This window comes from Nannochloropsis gaditana (genome assembly GCF_000240725.1).
Source record: "Nannochloropsis gaditana CCMP526 unplaced genomic scaffold scaffold126, whole genome shotgun sequence".
NCBI lineage: Eukaryota > Eustigmatophyceae > Eustigmatales > Monodopsidaceae > Microchloropsis > Microchloropsis gaditana.
The window spans coordinates 36,597-56,302 of record NW_005803827.1 but is presented as its reverse complement, the minus strand read 5'-3'; the positions used below and the strand labels follow the sequence as shown (position 1 = coordinate 56,302).

General features: G+C 55.5%; 2 protein-coding genes across 2 annotated transcripts; both read right to left on the bottom strand.

The window, feature by feature from the left end:
* Positions 1–43: 43 nt before the first annotated feature.
* NGA_2120310 (uncharacterized protein) lies at positions 44–554 on the bottom strand (the record flags this gene model as incomplete). The annotated part of the gene is made up of 1 exon (XM_005855722.1): positions 44–554. A coding segment is annotated over one exon (511 nt), but the record flags the coding sequence as incomplete, so codon positions are not given.
* A 6,455-nt stretch (positions 555–7,009) lies between these two features.
* Positions 7,010–7,363, bottom strand: NGA_2123800 (uncharacterized protein; the record flags this gene model as incomplete). The annotated part of the gene is made up of 1 exon (XM_005855723.1): positions 7,010–7,363. A coding segment is annotated over one exon (354 nt), but the record flags the coding sequence as incomplete, so codon positions are not given.
* Positions 7,364–19,706: the final 12,343 nt, after the last annotated feature.

Genomic DNA, 19,706 nt, shown 5'->3' with positions numbered 1-19,706 from the left:
CCCTGTGTGCCTTGAGAAGACGGATCTTGCTTTCCAACGCCGTCTCTTCCACATCATCATCCCCCCCTGCCCCATCTTTTTGATCCTCGCCCCCACCGCTCACCCCTCTCAAAGTCGCGGAGCTGGGCCTCGGGAGGGGCATTGCCGGGCCGATCTCCCTCTCCCTCGGTCGCGCGCCCCCCCCCGTCCCTCCCCCTCCGCTCTGCTGGAGGCTTTTTGCACGCGCTTTGGAAAGTAGTGTCCGCGCGTCCATGTTCGTGTCGTCTGCGTCTCGTTGATAGCGCACCGCGATGGAGCGCCCGTGGAGACGGCGTCGGTCCAAGGCCCTGATGGCAGACGTGGCCTCCTCGGTTCCGGAGTACGTCACAAAACAGAAACCTTTCGGTTCGCCTTTGCGCGGCCCATGCATGTGCCAGAAAAAGGCAATGTCCACGACTTTTCCGTACGGGAGGAAAAGATTGAGCACATCTTTTTCCTGGACGCTCTTCGCGAGAGATCCGATGAAAAGCTTGGGTCCGGGCCGCCCCGCCAAAGGGTCTTCAGCAGGATCGTCTGGGGACAAATGAGTTGAGGATCATGGTGAAAATTAAGCTATGTCTCGTGTTCCGAAAATTATATCAAGCGCCGCCCTGACGAGGAGAGGCCTTCACAAATGAAGGTACTTAGAGGATGTCCATGCAAGTAAACGGGAGTTAGAATTTATGGGAATGGAAGCAAAAGGCCGTGGCAAAGTCCACACACCAATTTTAATATATGCATAAATCTTATGTGTTTCCAATCGTATTGAGAAAGTGGTGGGTTTGAATGGAAAGAAATGTATTCAGAAGTACCGCCCACTCATGTCAACCCCGAGTACAATAGCAATCATTACCTTTCCCGGCATTGCGGGCCCCTGCGCCCTCCTCTCGACGCCGCTTCATAAAGGAAAGACCTAGAGGTGTAAAACAAACATACGGCGCTAAAATGAGCCATCAAACATCACTTTAAGACGACTGTTGGTAGATAAGTAGCTGATGCGTCCAGGATCATAACCTCCTACCGGAAAAAGGCGGCTGTCCACAACACAGATCGATGCAAACTTAAATTTATTTACGCCTTGGCAGGGTCTCGACAAACAGTTTTTAGTGCTCAACGTTGATCTCAACGAGTGAATTAAGATAACTCATCTATAAGTACGAAACTTGAGGACATGTTCAATGCTTTTTACCTTGATCAGCTTTCCTCAGGGGTGTATTCAATAGCGATGGACAGACCTCTTTCTGATAGCGTTGTCACCGGACGTCGCTCATTGTACATCACAACCATGGACAAGCAGGATAGACATGTCAGATCCACTTGACGGCCTCTTTGGGGACCTGCCTTCTACTACGAGGGAAGCGTCGAGCTCTCAGAGACCGGCACCGCAACATGAGCAGTCTAAGGCGCAGGAACAGCGGCTAAGTCAGAAGCGCGCGGCCACAGCACCAGGATCCTCGGTAGACAACGAGCAAGCAAAAGAAATGGTGCATGGCCCCGAGGCAAAGCGGGCACGAGAAAAGGAAGGTTGTCCATCCCCCCCCATGGCAGTCTCGGAGCCGAAAACGTTGGAACTGCACGAGGCGTTGCAGAAAATCACCCGCGCCCTGACCTCGCCCAAGCTCGAAAAAAGTCGGAAAGCCATGGGCTTGCTGATCAAATTGCTGACAGCTGAGATGAACACGGAAAACGCCTCTCAGTTCCATGCCGCCCTCGGCTTTTTCATGGCCTCGGAGGGAGTGTGGGAGCGTCTCCTAGGGCCAGGAGCGGAAGACCGCGCTTTGGCGCATGCGTTGCTTGCAGCGGTCCGGGATCGCATCCTTCTCTTCGAGCCGAGTGCGCAGTATCGAGCCGCCAGTTGGATCTTGGTCGGGTTACTGCGTCCTGAGCTTCTGACGGACGACACCTTTGCATTCCGACGTGCGGCGCGGCGGATCAGAGAGTACGTCACGGCCCTGGAAAAATTGAGGGAAGACGACACGTTGGCGGATCGAGAGCGACGGAAGGCCATCCTCGCCTGTCTGAGGACGGCCCTCAAGCAAAATTTTCATTCGTGGGCGAAGGCGTCGATCGAGGAACTCTTCAAGGCGACCGCGGAGAAACGTTTGTGTTTCCCGGAAGAGGAGCGGGAGGAATTGGACGAGATGGCCACCAAGCTGAGGACGGAGGCGCGCGGGTTGAGTGTGAATCCGTCGGGGACGGTGGTGTCTCGGAGCGTGCGGATGGTGAACAGCATGGCCACCCCTTTCAACACCAAGAAAGGCGACGTCTTTCGGTAGCGCCCAGGGGGGGGGCTGGCAACATGAGCGAGGCATGTAAAGGACTGTACAGACAGAAAGAAAGGATCGCTCACGAACGTGGTCATTTTTTCATTTGTGTCCCCCCCCCCCCGTTCGTCCTCGTGGCGTCTTGACCAGGACGCCACGCCGGCATTGCTTCGCGCAATCTTGGCATCGACTTTTCCGCACCGACCGCGCCCCTCCTTTTTCTCTCACACCATCTTCTCCGGCTGGACCCAGGCATCGTACTGCTCGGCTGTCAGGATCCCCAGGGCCAAGGCTGCCTCCTTCAGGGTCGACTTCTCGTGGTGGGCCTTCTTGGCGATCTGCGCCGCCTTGTCGTACCCGATGTGCGGGTTCAAGGCCGTGACGGTCATCAAGGACTCGTGCACGTACTTGTCAATCCGGTCGTGGTTCACAGTCAGTCCCTCCAGCGCGTATTCGCGGAAATTTCTGGTCGGAGAGGGGAAGACAAGGGGAAAGACGGTGGCCAGAGAGTGCCCGTTACTCGTGTGAACACGCCTCGTGGACGCACCTGTGTGCCGATTCCCATGCAAACATTCTTTTTTTTGTTTGAAACAACCATGGTCCTCCTCCCCCCCCCTCCCCCCCTCCCATGCACTCCCTCCCTCCCTCCCTCCCTCCGCACCGCGCCGAGTCATGCAACAGATGGCAGGACTGCATGATGTTCTGGATGATCACCGGCTTGAACACGTTCAATTCAAAGGCCCCCTGGGAGGCCGCGAATCCGATCGCCGCGTCGTTCCCCATCACCTGCGCGCAGACCATGGTCATGGCCTCGCACTGGGTGGGGTTCACCTTCCCCGGCATGATGCTGGAGCCTGGCTCGTTCTCTGGGAGGTTCAATTCCCCCAGCCCACACCGGGGGCCCGACGCGAGGAAGCGCACGTCGTTCGCGATCTTGAACAGGTCGGCCGCAGCCGCCTTCAATGCGCCGCTCAAGAGGACCACGGGGCCGTGGGAGGCCAGGGCTTGGAATTTGTTGGGCGCGGTGACGAAAGGTTTTCCGGTCAATCGAGCGATCTCGGCGGCCACTGTGACCGCGAATTTGGGGTGCGTGTTCAGGCCCGTGCCCACGGCCGTCCCGCCTTGCGCCAAGGGGTAGAGTTCCTGGAGGGCGTGTGCGATGCCTTGGACGTCCACTGGGGGAGTTTCGAGAAAGGGAAAGGGGGACAGACTCAGCCAGGGCTGGATTTCCACCACATGGATCGTCTGGATCGACGTGCCACGCACCACTGCCCTCCCCCGGTCGCGACCTCCCTCCCTCCCCTCCCCTCCCCCCCCTCCTCCCTCCCCCCTTACCTTCCAGCGCCGCCGCATACCCGCCAAATTCCTGCCCCAGGGTCATGGGCACGGCGTCTTGGAGGTGGGTACGCCCGATCTTGACCATCCCTTGAAAGGCCTGGGCTTTATCCTCCAGGGCCCCTTGGAGTGAGCGTAGCTGGGGGAGGAGCGCGTCCGAGACGTAGAGGACGGCGGCTACGTGCATGGCGGTGGGGAAAACGTCGTTGCTGCTTTGGGAACGGTTCACGTGGTCGTTGGCGTGGACCGGGAGCTTGGAGCCCATCGTCCCGCCCGCCATTTCGATCGCCCGGTTCGAGATGACTTCGTTGGCGTTCATGTTGCTCTGGGTCCCAGACCCCGTCTGCCAGATGCGGAGGGGGAAATGTGCGTCCAGGGCCCCGGAGATCACCTCGTCGGCGGCCCTGTCGATCAACGCGGCGATGTCGGGGGTCAGGAGCCCTAGTTCCGCGTTCGTCTTGGCGGCGGCTTTCTTGACGATGCCCAGAGCCTGAAGGAGGGAGGGAGGGAGGAGAAACAGGAGGCTAAATGCAGGACAGACCGCGACGGTGCCTTATGTCATCGAGGAATGCGCGGGGTGCGGGCAAAGAGTGGCAGGGAGGGGAAGAGAAAGGAGAGGGCGCCCGCGCCAGAGATGGGGCCGCGCGGAGGAAGAGGATACAATCCAAGGAAACCTACCTGGATAACTTCTCGAGGCATGGTTTCGTGCCCGATGTTGAAGTATTTGAGGGAGCGCTGTGTCTGGGCGCCCCAGTATTTGTCGGCAGGGACCTGGATGACACCCATACTGGGAGAGAGGCGGAGGTCAGGTGGTTGAATACACCAGGGACCCGTCATGACTATTTCGAAAACGCGATGGGGAGTATTCGTTCCGTGTCGTAGGTAACACGATCTGCACGCGTCCAAATCTTGACGTGTTCAGGGTTCTCGACAAAGTGGAGAACGGGAGCACGATCAGACCACTCACTTGCATCCCTACCTGTCTGTTTCGTCGCGTGTCGCCATGGTTGAGCCTGCTCCAAACGACGTGGTTGAATGCACCCTCAGCAACGGATACGATCGATTGAGACGCGACGAATGCGACCGGCGATGTTTGCCAAGAGGGCAGAGAGGGGAGGAGTGAGGGGTCTCGCCCTTGACAAGGAAGCCCTGTGCGAAGTGGCGTCGAAGGGCGAAGAAGGGAAAAGAGCGTAAAGCAGAGCTTGGAGTGGACAGCAAGCGGGACGGCGCGGACGACCAAAGCATGCTGCCTGCCGCAGGTTCACGAAGGGGTAAAAGGGCGAACCAGCTATCTATGTGCTTGTTCCTGATAGTGGTCAGTGGAAAAGATACGATGTGGCAAGTGCAGCGTGCGTCACAACCAACCTTGCAACTAGAAGTTCAGATTGCTTGCATTGCTCATTTTGCAATTTTAAAAAGATTAGGGGCCTTTGAACATAATACAAAGGCCCTTAAAGCGTTGAAGATGCATTAGGGAGATGCGCCGACAGTGGCGACTCGCTTAAATAAACTAGTAGTCAGTTCCGGAACAAAAGAAGCGAGAAGCTAGCCACACGGGATTCGCGTGTACACTTTTTCAACTATTCCGCACTAACCCCGTTTCTCAGTGACCGACAGAATTGTTTGAGGCAATTTTCACGAGCTTTTCTCGCTGAGTAAAGGCCAAAAACCATGCCATGTAATGCTGGTGTACCCGAGGGATGAAAATTCTACCTCCTTCCCCCCCGGCTGTTGCCTCTGATGACTTTCCTGTATGAATGCCATTTCCTCGACCATGAATGTGTTGTTGTCGGCCAATTTGTCGTCGCGTACCCCTGTTTGCTCATATGACCCAAAAATGTCGCACAGATATTCGATTTTAATAAATGGACCTGTCACACGTCGTCCTCGCAAAGCTCTCACCGACAGATTTGTCGGAGGTATAATTATTTGCATCTTTTAGTGCTGGTCATGTCAGATCTGCGGAAAAACAAATTACTTTGACGCGATAAAATTTACAAGTAGATCTACTTTCGAATGGTTCTTTTCGTCAATGAAATTTGCTTCATTTCGACGAGCCTGCTCACTTCACATTTCCGTACACCCACATTTTCAAACACTCATGGTGCTATAATCCCGAAACGGCCTTTTAGGTGCCGTTAAGCGTCGGTTTTCCTCGTTCCCGTTCGCTTTGGACTCATTGCTCTCCTCTCTTTCACACCGTGCAGGCACCACCTCCCCTCCCAGGTGCGGGGGAGCGTGGCCATGGTGGAACGGGTGTAGTGGGTGGTAAGGATTAGTCTCCTCCCCGTCCACCACGTATTTCCTCAGCACCGCCCCGTGTTTCTCATCCTCCACCATCAAACACACTGCTGCGATGACGCCGGTCACGGACACGGCGATGAAAAAGTATTCGGTCGTCACGTAGTCGTGCTTTACGTTCGACAGCGCCGCCACCGCCATGGGGAACAGCGCCATGGACAGGTTTTGGAACACGGTCAAAATGCCAAAGGCCGTGCCGCATCTCCGGGAGCTCTCGCTTGCGTGTACCGTGAGAGGAACGGAGGGCCATATGACCGCGGCGATGATGGAATAGGCCAAGCCCAGTCCCGCCAGGGGCACCACAGGGGAGGTTCCCCCGACAAGAAGGATAAAGTGGGTGGCAAGGAGGAGGAGAGGGCCCAAGAGCATGTAGAGGGTCCGAAAGCCGAAGCGGTCGATGACGATGCCGATCAAGGGCGTGAGCAGTCCGGCGATGATAAAGGGCACGCTTTGCAACCTCCCGGCCAGGCCCTCCACGTGCTCGACCTCGGCGCAATATTTCTCCCACTCGGGCAGGACAGGGCGGAAGGAGCAATCCACGCCTTCAGGCGGGGGCGTGTGGATGGGCAGGTAGTATTTCAAAAGGTAGACTTGGGCCACGTTGTTGAAAGGCATGATCGCCCCGTAACAGAGCGCGCAGACGCCGGCCAAAATCCAAAACATGGTATCGAAGCCCATCAAATGCCAGAGGTGGTCCTCGTCGATCGCGTCCACGGCCGCATCCAACTGGGCCAAATGCTCCAGGCGTGCCCGCAAGGCCTCGTGCGGAAACTGCCCCCCCTGGACGAGGGTGCTGGTCGTGGCGGCCGGCGCTGATGCCACGGGTCCTTCCTCTCGGTCTTCCTCCCAGGCCCTCTCCCGAGGCGCCTGGCGCGAGGAGGAGGAAGAGCGGACCGTGTGCTGGGACGGGGGGCCGTAGAAGGAGGGGTGCGGCGTCTCGAAGTAGGTGCCTCGGTGGCTCAAGCTGCCGATCAAGCCCGCGTGCTCGGTCTCCGTGGGATGCGACCCGGAGGTGGGGGATGGGGTCAGGGCGGGACCGTCGGGACGGGGGCTCTTCATGCCGGCCGAGGTGAGAGAAGTGGGTGCTGTGGGGGGAAGGACGGCGGGGTCGGGGCGGCCGTGGTGCCGAGACCGATGGTTATGGTCGATGCAGGCGAGGAGGAAGGCGGTGATAGTGGAGGCGAGGCAAAGGAGAGCGCCGAACCAGAACGCAGTCACCACGTTCGCCTTTTCAGCGATAAAGGGGCTGCCCCAGTCGTTCAAGACGCTCCCAAAGCGGGACACGGAGAGGGTGAAGCCCAGGGCGAAGGCAACCTCCCGGCTGTGGAACCAGGCGGAGATGAAGGCCGACTGCCCCACGACCAGGCACTCTCCTCCCAGGCCGAAGATGAGGCGGCCCAGGAGCATGAGGCCCATGGAGTGGACGGTGATGCCCAGGGCGGTGATGAGTTGGCCGAGGAGGACGAGGAGGGAGAAGACCACAATGCAGGCGCGCATCCCCACCGTGTCGACCAGGTGGCCTCCCAGGAAGGGCAGGAGGATATTGGGGACCGAGTATACGGAATAGAGGAGGTTGAAATACAGCTGGAATGTGGCAGCTTGGGAGGTGAAACCGTTGTTGTTGAACAGGAAGTGCTCTTGGATTTGGGCGTAGAGGGACGAGGGCGTGTCTGCAGGAAGGGTTGGGGGTCACTTACAATTGCTGAACATTGGCAACGGTCACACGTGGAAGACAGTGAAGATATTCCGAGCTTGACGAAAAGAAAACAAAGCAAAATCACAAGCAAAACGGATTCCTTCGATAACGCTTAAAAACGGCAGGCTGGCACGTACCGTAAACGTAGTAGCTCCCTGGAGAAGGCGCACATGATGGAAAAATCAAGTGGAGCGGGAAAGTCAATGTTAGGGACGATCTCAAGTGGAATTGCTCGCTTTATATGTTAATTTCAACAGCACTTCGGAGTTCCAGCTAAGAAAAAATCACAGATATTAGACGTGATTGCTGGAAAAATCCCTTACCAACTGTGAGAAACGACGCCATGATGAGCACGAGGGCTCGGAGATGAGAAGTTGGCTGTCGTCGCACCTCATTAATCGGTGGAGGGGTCCTGATGGTCAGGATTTGGTCCGCGTGCATGTCGAGCATGATGCTTCGGCTACACGGGAAGCTAGCGTGAAGGTGCGTCTGCTGCTATACTCCTCAAAGGGATCCTTCCAACGCACCCGATGTGAAAGCACCGTCCCGCCAGCACTCGCTTGGATACAAGGACGAATTTATCACCTGTCTTGGTGTGTGTGAGCACGCGTCGTGAGGATCGTCCGGCATTTTGTTCAGGTTGGAAATACGATCGGTTCACCGGAGCACGAAGGAGAAGAACGGGATGAAGCGATGACGTGATGGAAAAGGTACCCCCGGGCGTGGAAGAGGTCCACAATGAGAAAGACGATGACGTGATGGAAAAGGTACCCCCGGGCTTGGAAGAGGTCCACAATGAGAAAGACGATGACGTGATGGAAAAGGTACCCCCGGCGTGGAGGTGGATCGCCGCTTTTCTTCAAAGATAAAACCTTTTCTTTTCTTCCGAAGAAATCTTCATAGAAAAAATATTTTCTTTCCTTCCGAAGAAAATTTTCCTTCGCGATGCCATGAGTGCACCCTTGATTAATGGAAATTGTTTAGTTTTTTCCAACCTACAATCAAATTTATCTACACTTAAATGCATGCACGCTCAAACCTCCTCGCCTAAGCAGGATTATGCTACGATCCTCCCAGTCGCAGGACTTGATGGAGTTGAGCTCCCTTTCGAGCTCCTCGGCGCGCCTCGAGGGGACGACTGATAAATCTGCTTAGTCAGTGACCGAGCCGTCCCGCACCCTCATGTTCGCGGGAGCCACGACTTCTGGTGGGAGAAAAAACACGAAACGGAACAGAGGGGAGACGTGGCGTCGAGCAACGAGGTGCGGCCCGTCGATGATGAGGGCACACTCGCACAGCACCTCCTAGCTGCAACAGAGCATCCTGAGGACTACCTGGCCGTCAAGTACCGCCATTTCGATCCAAACAACCCGTGGCCGAATCAAAACAGAAGCCGCAACAGGTGGCACAAGTTGGGAATGGAAAAGGTGGGACGTGGATGAGCATGAGATGAAATTTGGGCAATCTGAGAAGCCTTTGATTATTGGACTGTGTGGGATGTGGATATGCATGGGGTAAAAAATAGGCCACCTGAGAACATCAATTCTTCTCTTGCCGCGAAACAGTTGGTTTGTATTGTTGCCAGAAAGTTTGATTCCCTTTGCTGGCGAGAATTAATGTTTTGCTTTTTCTTGCAAAGAGACATTTTTATAATTGGGAAGTATCATTATCTTCCTTAATTCTTTCCTTCACAGAAAAACAAGTTTTCTTGCCAAGGAAACTTATTTTGGGTGGCTGGTCAGGAGACAAAAAACAATCCATATAGGAAAATATCGTTCCTAGAAAAGAAACTTGTATATATATATATATACATATATATTTTTTGTCCAGGAGAAAACCTTTCTTGAGTAACTGGCTAGGGAAAGGAGAAGATTTTTGTTTTCTTTAAAAAAAGCGCATAATTTTTCTCCAGGAATTTTTGGGGGTACTTCGGACATGGCTTTCCTCGCAAAGAGGAAAATAAATCTTTTGAATGATCTTTATGTTCCTTTTCTTTGCCGGAAACGATTTTCTTCATAGGCATAGCTTTGACCTCTCCAAGTGCAAGCGTCGCCATCTGGAAGGCGATGACGTGATGGAAAAGGTACCCATGGCCCTACGGCGAGACTCGTGCGCTGTTGCACTGAAAATTTCAATGCAGTAGATAGTGGGAAATGGGATGCCCCCCGTATCGTACACGGATTGGGCTATGTGGGCAGTGTACGAGAGGTCTTGATGCTTCTTTCCTTTTGGAGAGATTAAGAGGGGTTTCGTGCTCGAGCCTTGTGGCGGTTGGTAAGATTCCCTACCGCTCCCATAGTTTTTAACAGGGGGACAGGAATGTTTGTCGCAGTCTCGTATATCAAGCTCATACTTCTCTCTGTGAATTTCTTTGTGCAGGCCTCCCTTGGTGTAGAGGCAGCCGTAGCGGCATCCGCATTATAAGGAGGAGAGGTGCTTGTGGGGTTTGTCCATTCCGTGTGAGCGAACGGATTGACGAACAACAGGAATTGAGAAGCGGAGAAATTCCAAGCAACTATTAGCAAGAATTTAAAGAAGACATCATTCGAAAATATACACACGGTCAGACAGTATGTCGGTAGCAACAGACGTGATGGATGCTGGAGGCATCGGCACATTCAACTTGGAGCATGGGTTTCCGGAGGCCGTCGTGCGGGGGTTCCGCTCGGGCCTTTTGACGGATTACGATTACCACCATCTGACGCAGGTACATTGGGGGAGCCGTCTTATTGAGGAGGATGTGGGTGGGAGTAGCGGCCCAAAACAGGCGCCGTGTCGTATGTCTGAGAGCACTGGAGAATTGCGACAGCGGCGACGCGTGTCGGGACTTGGGACAGGGCATGCTCTGGTGCCGTGGCAAAGGGGCTGACACTGGAGGGTGCATCATAGCGTAGAAGTGCAACAACAGTCGATCTTGTCTGATTTCCCCCTTTACTTCTCCTGCACTCCCCAGTGCGAGACCCTTGAGGACATGAAGATGAACCTGCAGGAGACGGACTACGACCAGTTCATGTCGAACGAGCAGCACATCACTCCCGCCTCCTTCCGCGAGAAGGCCTTGCAGAAGTTGGTGCAGGAAATGGATTTCTTGCGCGCACACGCGGTGGAGCCATTGGCCACGTTCCTGGACTACATATCCTACGAATTCATGATCGATAACGTGATGCTTCTGTTGAAGGGGACCTTGAGCGGTCGAAGCGCGAACGAGCTCATCAAGCAGTGCAACCCCCTGGGGCTTTTCAAAGAGAGCACGATGCGTTCCATCCCCACATTCGAGGCCTCGCCCAAGGGGTACGCGGACCTGTACCAGACGGTCCTGATCGACACCCCCGTGGGCCCCTACTTCTCCCAGTACCTGGAGGACAGCGCAGAGCATCTGGGGGAGGCCTCGGAGATGAGGAACATTCTGGAAGAAGTTCAGATTGAGGTAGGTGGAAAGGCGGGCGTGACGGAGGCTGGGGCGTGGTCGGGACCGACGACGGCGGAGAGGAAGCTCTGGGGGTGTGCCATGGGTCATGGGACGGGGGTGGGGAGCGTAGGCGCCAGTAGAGGGCCGATCCAATCCGCCCGTGTCCTTTTCCGTGAAGATGACACCCGCCGTTCCCCCCTTGCATCCCACCAGGTCATCAAGAACTCGCTCCACAAGCTCTATCTCGAGGACTTCTACAGGGTCACTCAGGCCATAGGGGGGGAGACCGCCAACTTTATGGGCCACCTGATCATGCTGCGCGCGGACCGAATGGCCATCAACATCACTGTGAACAGGTATCCCTTCCCTCCCTGCTCCCCGTCCTCCCCCGCGGGCTCGCCTTCTCCTCCTCAACGATCCCCTCCCTCCCTTCCTCCCTCTTCCCTCCCTCCCTCCCTCTCTCCCTTTCTCCCTTTTCCAGCATCGGCACCCCCCTCAACGAGCCCGCCATGCGCTCCACCCGTCAGAAGCTCTACCCTGCCGTTGGTTACCTGTACCCCGCCGGGACCGCCCGCCTGGCCGATGTCACCGACGAGAACAACATCGAATACGCGCTCAGCGCCGTGCCCGAGTACCAAAAACTCTACGCCTCCCTCGCGGGCTTGAAGGTTCTTGTCACCTCTCCCTCGTTTCCTCCCTCCCTTTCACCCTCCCATTCCTTCTTTCCTCCTCCGGCGGGACGATGCCGCCCCGGACGCGGCTGGCTTCTATGAATAGTGCGTCTCAACGGGCCCCTATACCCCCCTTTCCCCCCCCTTGTCTCCCAGGACAAGACCTTGGAGGACGTGTTTTACGAGCAGGACGTGCGAGCCTTCGAGATGGCCTTCGACGGACAGATGCATTTCGCCTCCTTCTACGCCTACGTGAAGCTGAAGGAGCAGGAGATCAGGTGTGGGAGGAGGGAGGGGGGGATAGGAAGGAATGGGGCGTGCTATGTTTTGTCTAGGCGGTTGGGGGGCTTTTATCATGGATTTACTCACTTGGTGACTTCCTCCCTCTCAGGAATCTCGTCTGGATCGCCGAGTGCATCCTCCAAGGCCAGAAGGAAGAGATCAACAAATTCGTTCCGATCTTCTCGGACTCGGCGCCGTGGCGGCTGGCGGGAAAAGTGGGTCGATGAGGGAGGGAAGGAGGGAAGGAGATGGGTGGGTGAGAGTGATGACACGAGGGAACGAGGGGGCCCGGAGGCCTGGAAGGGGCCTGGACAGGCCATGATACAGCACTGATTTGTGGATGAGAACGCGGGGGAATAAGCGTGGATGTGAGGGGAGGGGCATCGGTAGACAGATTGGTGATCAGAGGGGTCCTGCAGGATCTGGTCGAGGGGGGAAGCCGTAGAGGGAGAAGGGGAAGGAGTCTACGCCCAGGTACAGAGTACAAGAAATGAAATCGAACATAAATGCAAAGGGACATCCGGGAGCCCCATCCAGGGCGACCCTCACCTCCCTATCCCCTTCCTCGGCGAACAGCCTTTAAACCGCTATTTTAAAGATTAAATTTTGCTTCACCTGCGTGACGATCATTTCAGCGCATCTGAGAACAGCTTATGTACACTCGTGGCCCTCTACCCTCTATGTTTTCCCCGTGGTCATCCCCCGCGGACGGCCTCGCCCTCCATCTCCCCGTCCGGGGCCCTTTCCAGAGCCTGGATGAAGGCCCGGGCTCGGCTGGCCAGCTCCCCTCCCTTCAGCCCGGCTTGAAATAGCGTGGATCCCAGCGCAAAGCCCTTTGCACCTGCTGCACGATAGGCGGGCATGTCCTCTGCCTTTACCCCTCCCGAAACGAGCAAGCGCGTGGGCGGGGGCAAGATTGCCGCGATAGAAGCAACCATGCCTGGAGGTACGGCTTGGGAAGGAAAGAGTTTCAACACCTTTGCCCCATGTTTAAGCGCCAGAAAGGCCTCCGTGGGCGTCAAAATGCCTGGAAGGCATAGGATTCCGTGCTTATGGGCCCGCAATATGATATCGGGGTCGGTGTGGGGGCAGCTTATGAAGGAAGCCCCCGCGGCGGCGGCAAGGTCCACCTGTGCCACAGATACGACCGTGGCCGCGCCCAATGCCAGCGGTGGTAACGTCTCATCACACCCACTTCCCGACGTGGGCGCGTGGGAAGGCCAAAAGGAAGAAGCAGCGCCAGACGAGGAGATGAGGGATGCCAGGGCCTTCAACCCCTCAAAGCCAGCAGGGGACTCCGCGGGAACGCTGACCATGGTCAGGCCTGCCTGTCGTAGCGTCTGCAAGGTTTCGTACATATCTGTGGTCGTCACACCCCGCAAGACAGCAACAAGGGGGCAAGCATCGAGGCACGCCAGCGCGTGGGCCTCTCTAGTCGTGGTGGCGGGGCCGGGAAGTGTGGAGGAAGGAGAAAAGCCAGCATGATGCGTGGCAGAAAATGAAGATGGCGAAGGAAACCATGCAGGATCGTCATCAAATGGTTTGGCGGCTTTTATGGATGGTTGTGAACAGTAGGCGAGACCGGTATGAGAAGTGTAGAGGCCTGAAGGCATGCGCTCCCGACGTTGAAGAAGAGGAGACCGCGGAGGGCCCCAGGCGTCACCGGCTGCCGTGCTCCAAAGAAGAAAAAGCACGTAACGAGACAGCCACATGGTGTCACGCCCACCAACCGTGGCCCACATGGCCTGCAACGTGTGAATAAAAAGCGCAGTGAGAGGGCAAGAACGATTGAGAACCGGGGGTATGCGCTGATACTGACTTCTCGCGCAAAGAGAAAGTCAAGTTGAACGACGGGTTTGAACTGAACGAGGGGGGGGGAGGTTAAAATTCTGCGTGTCTTTTAAAAACAAATATCGCGTCTTACCACAATTTCCTCGACCTTTGAGGTTTCGAGAATAAGTACTATATTTACGTTCACTTTCTTTTCAAATCTATAGGCGCGCCACTAAACCTTGTCCCTTTCGCACGAGGTCCTGGAGCAACCCCGCTGGCCTAAAATGTGAGCAGCAAGGGTACTTCTGAGCGTACTTATTCAACCCTGCCAGCAGATTGGCCAATCCTACATGGTGCTCTGCGTAGTACATAGGCCCCCCACGCCACGCGGGAAACCCGTAGCCATAAATCCAGACAATGTCAACATCACTTCCCGACTTGGCGATCCCTTCTTCGATAATTTTAATGCCTTCATTTAGGAGGGGGAAAAGGCTTCGTTCAAGAATTTCCTTGTCCGTGTGCGGAGGATTACGTGGTGTTAAACCTTTAGAACGACGAAAATTTTCCAGGAAAGTCTGAACACTGGGATCAGGCAGTGGGGTGCGCCCTTTGCCTATAGCAGGATCGTAACGGTACCACCCGCGGCCGTTTTTCTGACCCAGCCTTCCGCTGGACTCGGAAAGCTTGTCAGCCACGTCCGAATCACGCTCTGAGGAAAGATTGTCCCTGCCAGTTGAGCTTTGCTTCAGCTTTCGTTGCTGCCGTTGTTGCTTGATGCGGCGGGCAACGTCCAGGCCAGCAATGTCAGACATGACGAAAGGCCCGACGGGGAAACCAAAGTCGAAGAGGAGCTTGTCGATGCGATATGGGTCGGCGCCCTCTTCCACCTTTGTTCATCGTAGGGTCAGATGGCGGTGAACACGCGCAATCAAAAAAAGGACCGGAGGTGGGACACGAGTAGGGGCATACACAGGGGAGTGGAGGTGGCGCCACGACCCTCCCATGCGACCACTCACCATCAGTTGGAGCTCCTTCTGATAGCTGAAGAGCATCCGATTCCCGACGAAGCCGTCGCAGTTCCCCACGGCCACGCATACCTTCTTCATCCGCTTGATCACAGCGGCGAGGGCTCCGACGACAGCAGTGGAGGAAGCTTGTCCACGGACCACTTCCACCAGCCTCATCATGTGGGCGGGACTGAAAAAGTGCATGCCAAGAACCCGGTCGGGTCGACGTGTGACGGCTGCGATGTCGTCGATCGAGAGGGTGGAGGTGTTGGTGGCGAGGATGGTGCTCGGGCGGCACTGCGCGTCCAGGCGCCGGAAGATGTCCTTCTTGAGGGCCATGTCCTCAAACACCGCCTCCACTACCAGATCTGTCTCGGACAAATCGCCGAGCGACAGCGTGCCTTGGAAGCGTCGTTGGCTCGCCCAGACCGCGGCCTGGGCCGCCGACATGAGTCCTCGCCGGACCCGGGAGGCTACGATCCCCTGCACTACTTCGTGGGCCCTGGCCAAGGCCTCCGTCGTCACCTCCACCAGCGTCACCCGCGCGCCCGCATCCAAAAAGGCAATGGCAATGCCCGCTCCCATGGTCCCCCCGCCCACCACCCCCACGTGCCTGATCTCCACCAAGGACTCGTCCCCTCTCAGCCCTAGGTGATGATCAGACGCAACCCTGCGCTCGCTGAAGAAGACGTACCGTCGCGCCTTAGATTGCTCGCTGCGCAAGAGCCGATTGAATACCCGAGCCTCCAGATCCAAGCCTCTCCGAGGGTCAGGCAGAGCCGCCGCAGCCAGGGCCTCCAGGGCACCCTGAAAAGCCTCCCCCCCTCGATCGGAGGCCTCTACCTTGATCCCTGCCTTCTTTGCGAACGTTTGGCATGTCTCTAAAGGGTTCAAAGCATTGCTGGGGACGGGCAAATCGATGGCCCGTCGATGGCATCCGGTCTTCGGGTCGTTCACGACAGTCAACGCCACCTCCTGCAATGCAGCCCCTGCCTCCTTCCCGCCCTTTGCCACCGCGTCCACTAATCCAATACCGTGGGCCTCTGTGCTGGGAAGAGGATCGCCCGTCAGGACCATGCGGACCGCTGCCTCCCATCCTACCAGGCGAGGGAGCCTCTGGGTCCCCCCGGCCCCTGGAATCAACCCAAGCTTGACTTCGGGCAAGCCCAAAAGTGCCGTAGGCATTGATACCCGATAATGACAGGCGAGAGCGACTTCAAGGCCACCACCGAATGCGTACTTATGGATGCAGGCTACAGTGGGTACGGTCGCGCTTTCGATCTCCTCGATCAAGAGACTTAAAGGTCCCACTTCTGCATTATCGCGGGAGGGTGGGTTGTCAAACTCTTTGATATCTGCACCTCCTGAGAATGGAAGCCCCTCTCCACTCATTAGAAGGACAGCCCGGATGTTGGTATCTTGTTGCGCATTCGCGACTGCTTCCTTCAGACGCGTGCACAGCTTCTTGCTCAGTGCATTAACGGGGGGATTACTGAAGCGAATAATTGCTACCCTCTTATCAGGAAACACTTCAGCTGTGACGCTCATGGCTGTTTTTATTATTTGCAACCTTTGCCTGTCTAGTTTTTATTTGGTGAAAAAATGGTTTGGCTCCTGAACGGACGATCTGTGGAAGTGAGAACTACAAGCAGGGCATATGGTCACGTTGCATTTGTCCGTTGCGTCACGCTTTGACGGATGCTGTCCTCCCGGCTTATTGATTCCCTTCAGGAGATCCCAGTCCCCACAATTATATGGGAGGTGACATCTGAATCGTAAAGGAAGATGCTCACTTTATGGTAAGGTTCGAGCTTAAAACGCGACTACGTTCCTGAGAGTTGTATGGCCAGGAGGTTGTTTTACCGTCAAAATCACACCATCATTATTGCTTTCTAGGAATATGAAAATCGACAGAGCTCGTGCACAAGACCAGCCCACAATTAGTTGTACGTTCCCTTTTTGATCTATTGTTTCTTTTTCTATTCTATCAGGAAAGTAAGTTGTGAATTTCCCCTTTGAGGGTATCGTATACGCTCATGGAAATCATCGTCGAGGGAGTGAAGAAGGCGATCCTAGCACCGGAGCCTTTGAACAGCCCACGGAAACCCTCTCGATTATATACCTTGATCAATCCGTCCAGTGTGTTATGGTATTGCTCCCTTACAATCGCGGCGGTGTCTGCTACTCGTTCCCCCTTTACCATCGGGAGGTGCGACGGTGGAGCCGTCGGGGCGCCGTGAACCTGAGCCGGGGATCCCACTCCCGTCCACGAGGCCCCGGTAGATGAGGGAAAGCTAGCAGACGGTGCAGGAGAGGAGTGCGGGGCAGGAGTCAATGGAGGAAGTGAAGAGCCTCGTTGCACCTGTAGTCTCAGACGGACGAGATCCATGGGGTTGGTGATGAGGGAGGCGAGCGCGCCAGCGCTTGCTGCCGACGCCAAGGTCATGTGGAAAGGTAGGGTCTCTGCCTGGTCTAGACGCAGGTGGCGGAGTCCCCACCCTTTGAAAGTCTCGTAAAAGACGAAGTAGAAAGCAGAGAAGGGGCCGAAAGATAAGAGCGTCGCTCCATAGCCCCGATAGACACCTCGCAAGCCCTCCTGTCGCGCGATTGTCGACAGTGCATGCCACGTCCCTCTATACATAGGCAGACTTCCCGGAATTTCCCGTCCGTTGAGCAACCGACGCTGCACCTGCAGCCGCTCCTTTACCACGTCGACAGGGACGTAGATCAGGCACGATGCGGTCTCGGCCGCCATGCCCGCACTGAAATGACCCACAAACTGATAGTCGTGCTGCAGTGCAGGTATGGAAAGGCACAGTTTTTTCGCATACTCGTACGTGGCGAGATACAGCATGAAAGCAGGTGTACCAATGCTGACGACTGTCCCGAGGCCTCTGTAAAGCCCCCCCAGACCCTCTTGCTGCAATGTCTGTCGAAAAACCTGTAAAGTGCTTGTAAACTCGCTTCCGGGGTTCTGGAGTCGGGCCTTGCACGTGTCTAGAGGGTGGCAAAGAATCCGAGAGATGACACCAGCTGTGGCACTTGCCAACATGGACTCAAGAAACTGAGAGTGCGATGAGGTGTCAGTGAATTATTTAAAGGCGAGGGAGGACAGCGCAAGCAACGGTGGAAAAACCTCCCGCCACCATGCGGTGCTAGTAGCGTTCAAGCGAGGACGCACGCTTTTGTCTCCTATCTCGGGCCTCAACACGTAAGAAAGTTTTCAATGCAAAAGTGACGGCACGCACCTGGGTGTATGAGCTCGTATCAACCTCCTCCCCTCCTACTTCCTCCATGGGCTTGTCCTTCCCCACGTATTGTACGAGCACTGTTTTTGGTGAGGTAAATTAAGTATGTCTTGCGAATCAAACATGCCACTTCTTCCCATTAGGAGGCCCTCATAACTCTGCGGCATCGCCCAAAAATGCGTTTCCCATGACGCCTCGCTGTCTCAGCTTCGATCGCTTAGCTGCCGCAGGTAACGAGGCCCTCTCCTTTTATGCCAAAGAGACCACGATATATGACAAAATATTTCAATTTTGCGTGAAGTTCTAAAAACATTGTGCGATTTTGTGAGGATTATGTTCTAACATGTTTTTTCTTTTTCTAACAGGAGGCCTATGATCCCATCGGCCAATCGCCTTGTGTGCCCAACACCCCCGGCAGCTTTCTCGGTGTTGACTTGGAACGTGTACTTTGCACCCTTTCAATGGGAGACTCGCATGAAATACATATTGGACGAGGCATCGCGATTGCAACCGGACGTAATTTGTTTCCAAGAAGTGGTGCCCGGTTTTCTCACCCTTCTTCAAAGACCAAGTAACTCGAGATGGAGCTTTTCAGACAGCAACAGCGACACTACTTGGCTCGAGCACAACGACTATTTACCTTCAACGTTAAACCCTGATGCGCTCACGCCATATGGCGTCTTAACTCTCGCAAAGAGAGTGCACAAGCCAGTTTTCGAGACGGTTGACCTGCCAACCCGTATGGGCCGTCGCCTCCTCCTGACTCATCTCGGGTGCATAGGGGAAGGAAAAGCGATGAAGGAAAAGAATGAAAGCTTCCATGCGGAGTATAGCAAAGGACACAAGGGATGGACGGTGGGCAATGTACATTTAGAATCACTCAATTCGGCACCTCTTAGAGCCGAGCAATTGACAACGATAAGCCAAGCTTTGCGGGAGGCAGAGCAAAGAGGACGACGTGTGATACTCGGCGGAGACTTCAAGTTAAGCAACAAGACGGGTTGGATATTCCTTATGAACTGCCCATGAGATTATGGTAGTCTTAGACGATATCGCGTTTTTGGCCTTCCCCTCAACCCCTCCCTCATCCCTCCCTCCTCCTCCCCCATGCATACCCTAGTTTCGATTCTGAGCGTAACTATGACGCCGATACGGGACCAAAAACCCTCGAAAACGATGTGCTCGCTGACAGGCTCCCGTTTTATCGAGACTTGTGGCCGATTTTGCACAAAGGAAGGGCCCAAGAGAGGGAGGGTTTCACCTTCGACGGGACAAGAAACACCCTCATCGCCATGCCACGGAAAGACCCGCAGATGCGATACGACCGGGTGCTTTACAGGGGCACGGCCATCCCGACGGAGGGAGGGAAGGACATGCCGGGAGGATGCCTGCATGCATGGGAGGCGGAAGAGATATGCCTCGTGGGAACTGAGTCAAGGGAATCCCTCTTCCTTTCCGACCACTTCGGATTGCTTGCTAGATTCCGACGCAGCCTATGTGGCCGATGACCGCGAAGTTCGCTATCTTGACCACGGACGACAGCGAGTCCATTAGCTTCCAGGACGAAATACTATTTAAACCTACTCTGACGTGATAGCTGACAGCACGATAGTGTTTTATATCCAAGAAAGTAAAACGTTCTCTCTACAGCAAGGGCGTACGCAACGCTTGTAAAGTGGGCTTTCGCTCGTGTCGCGGCATC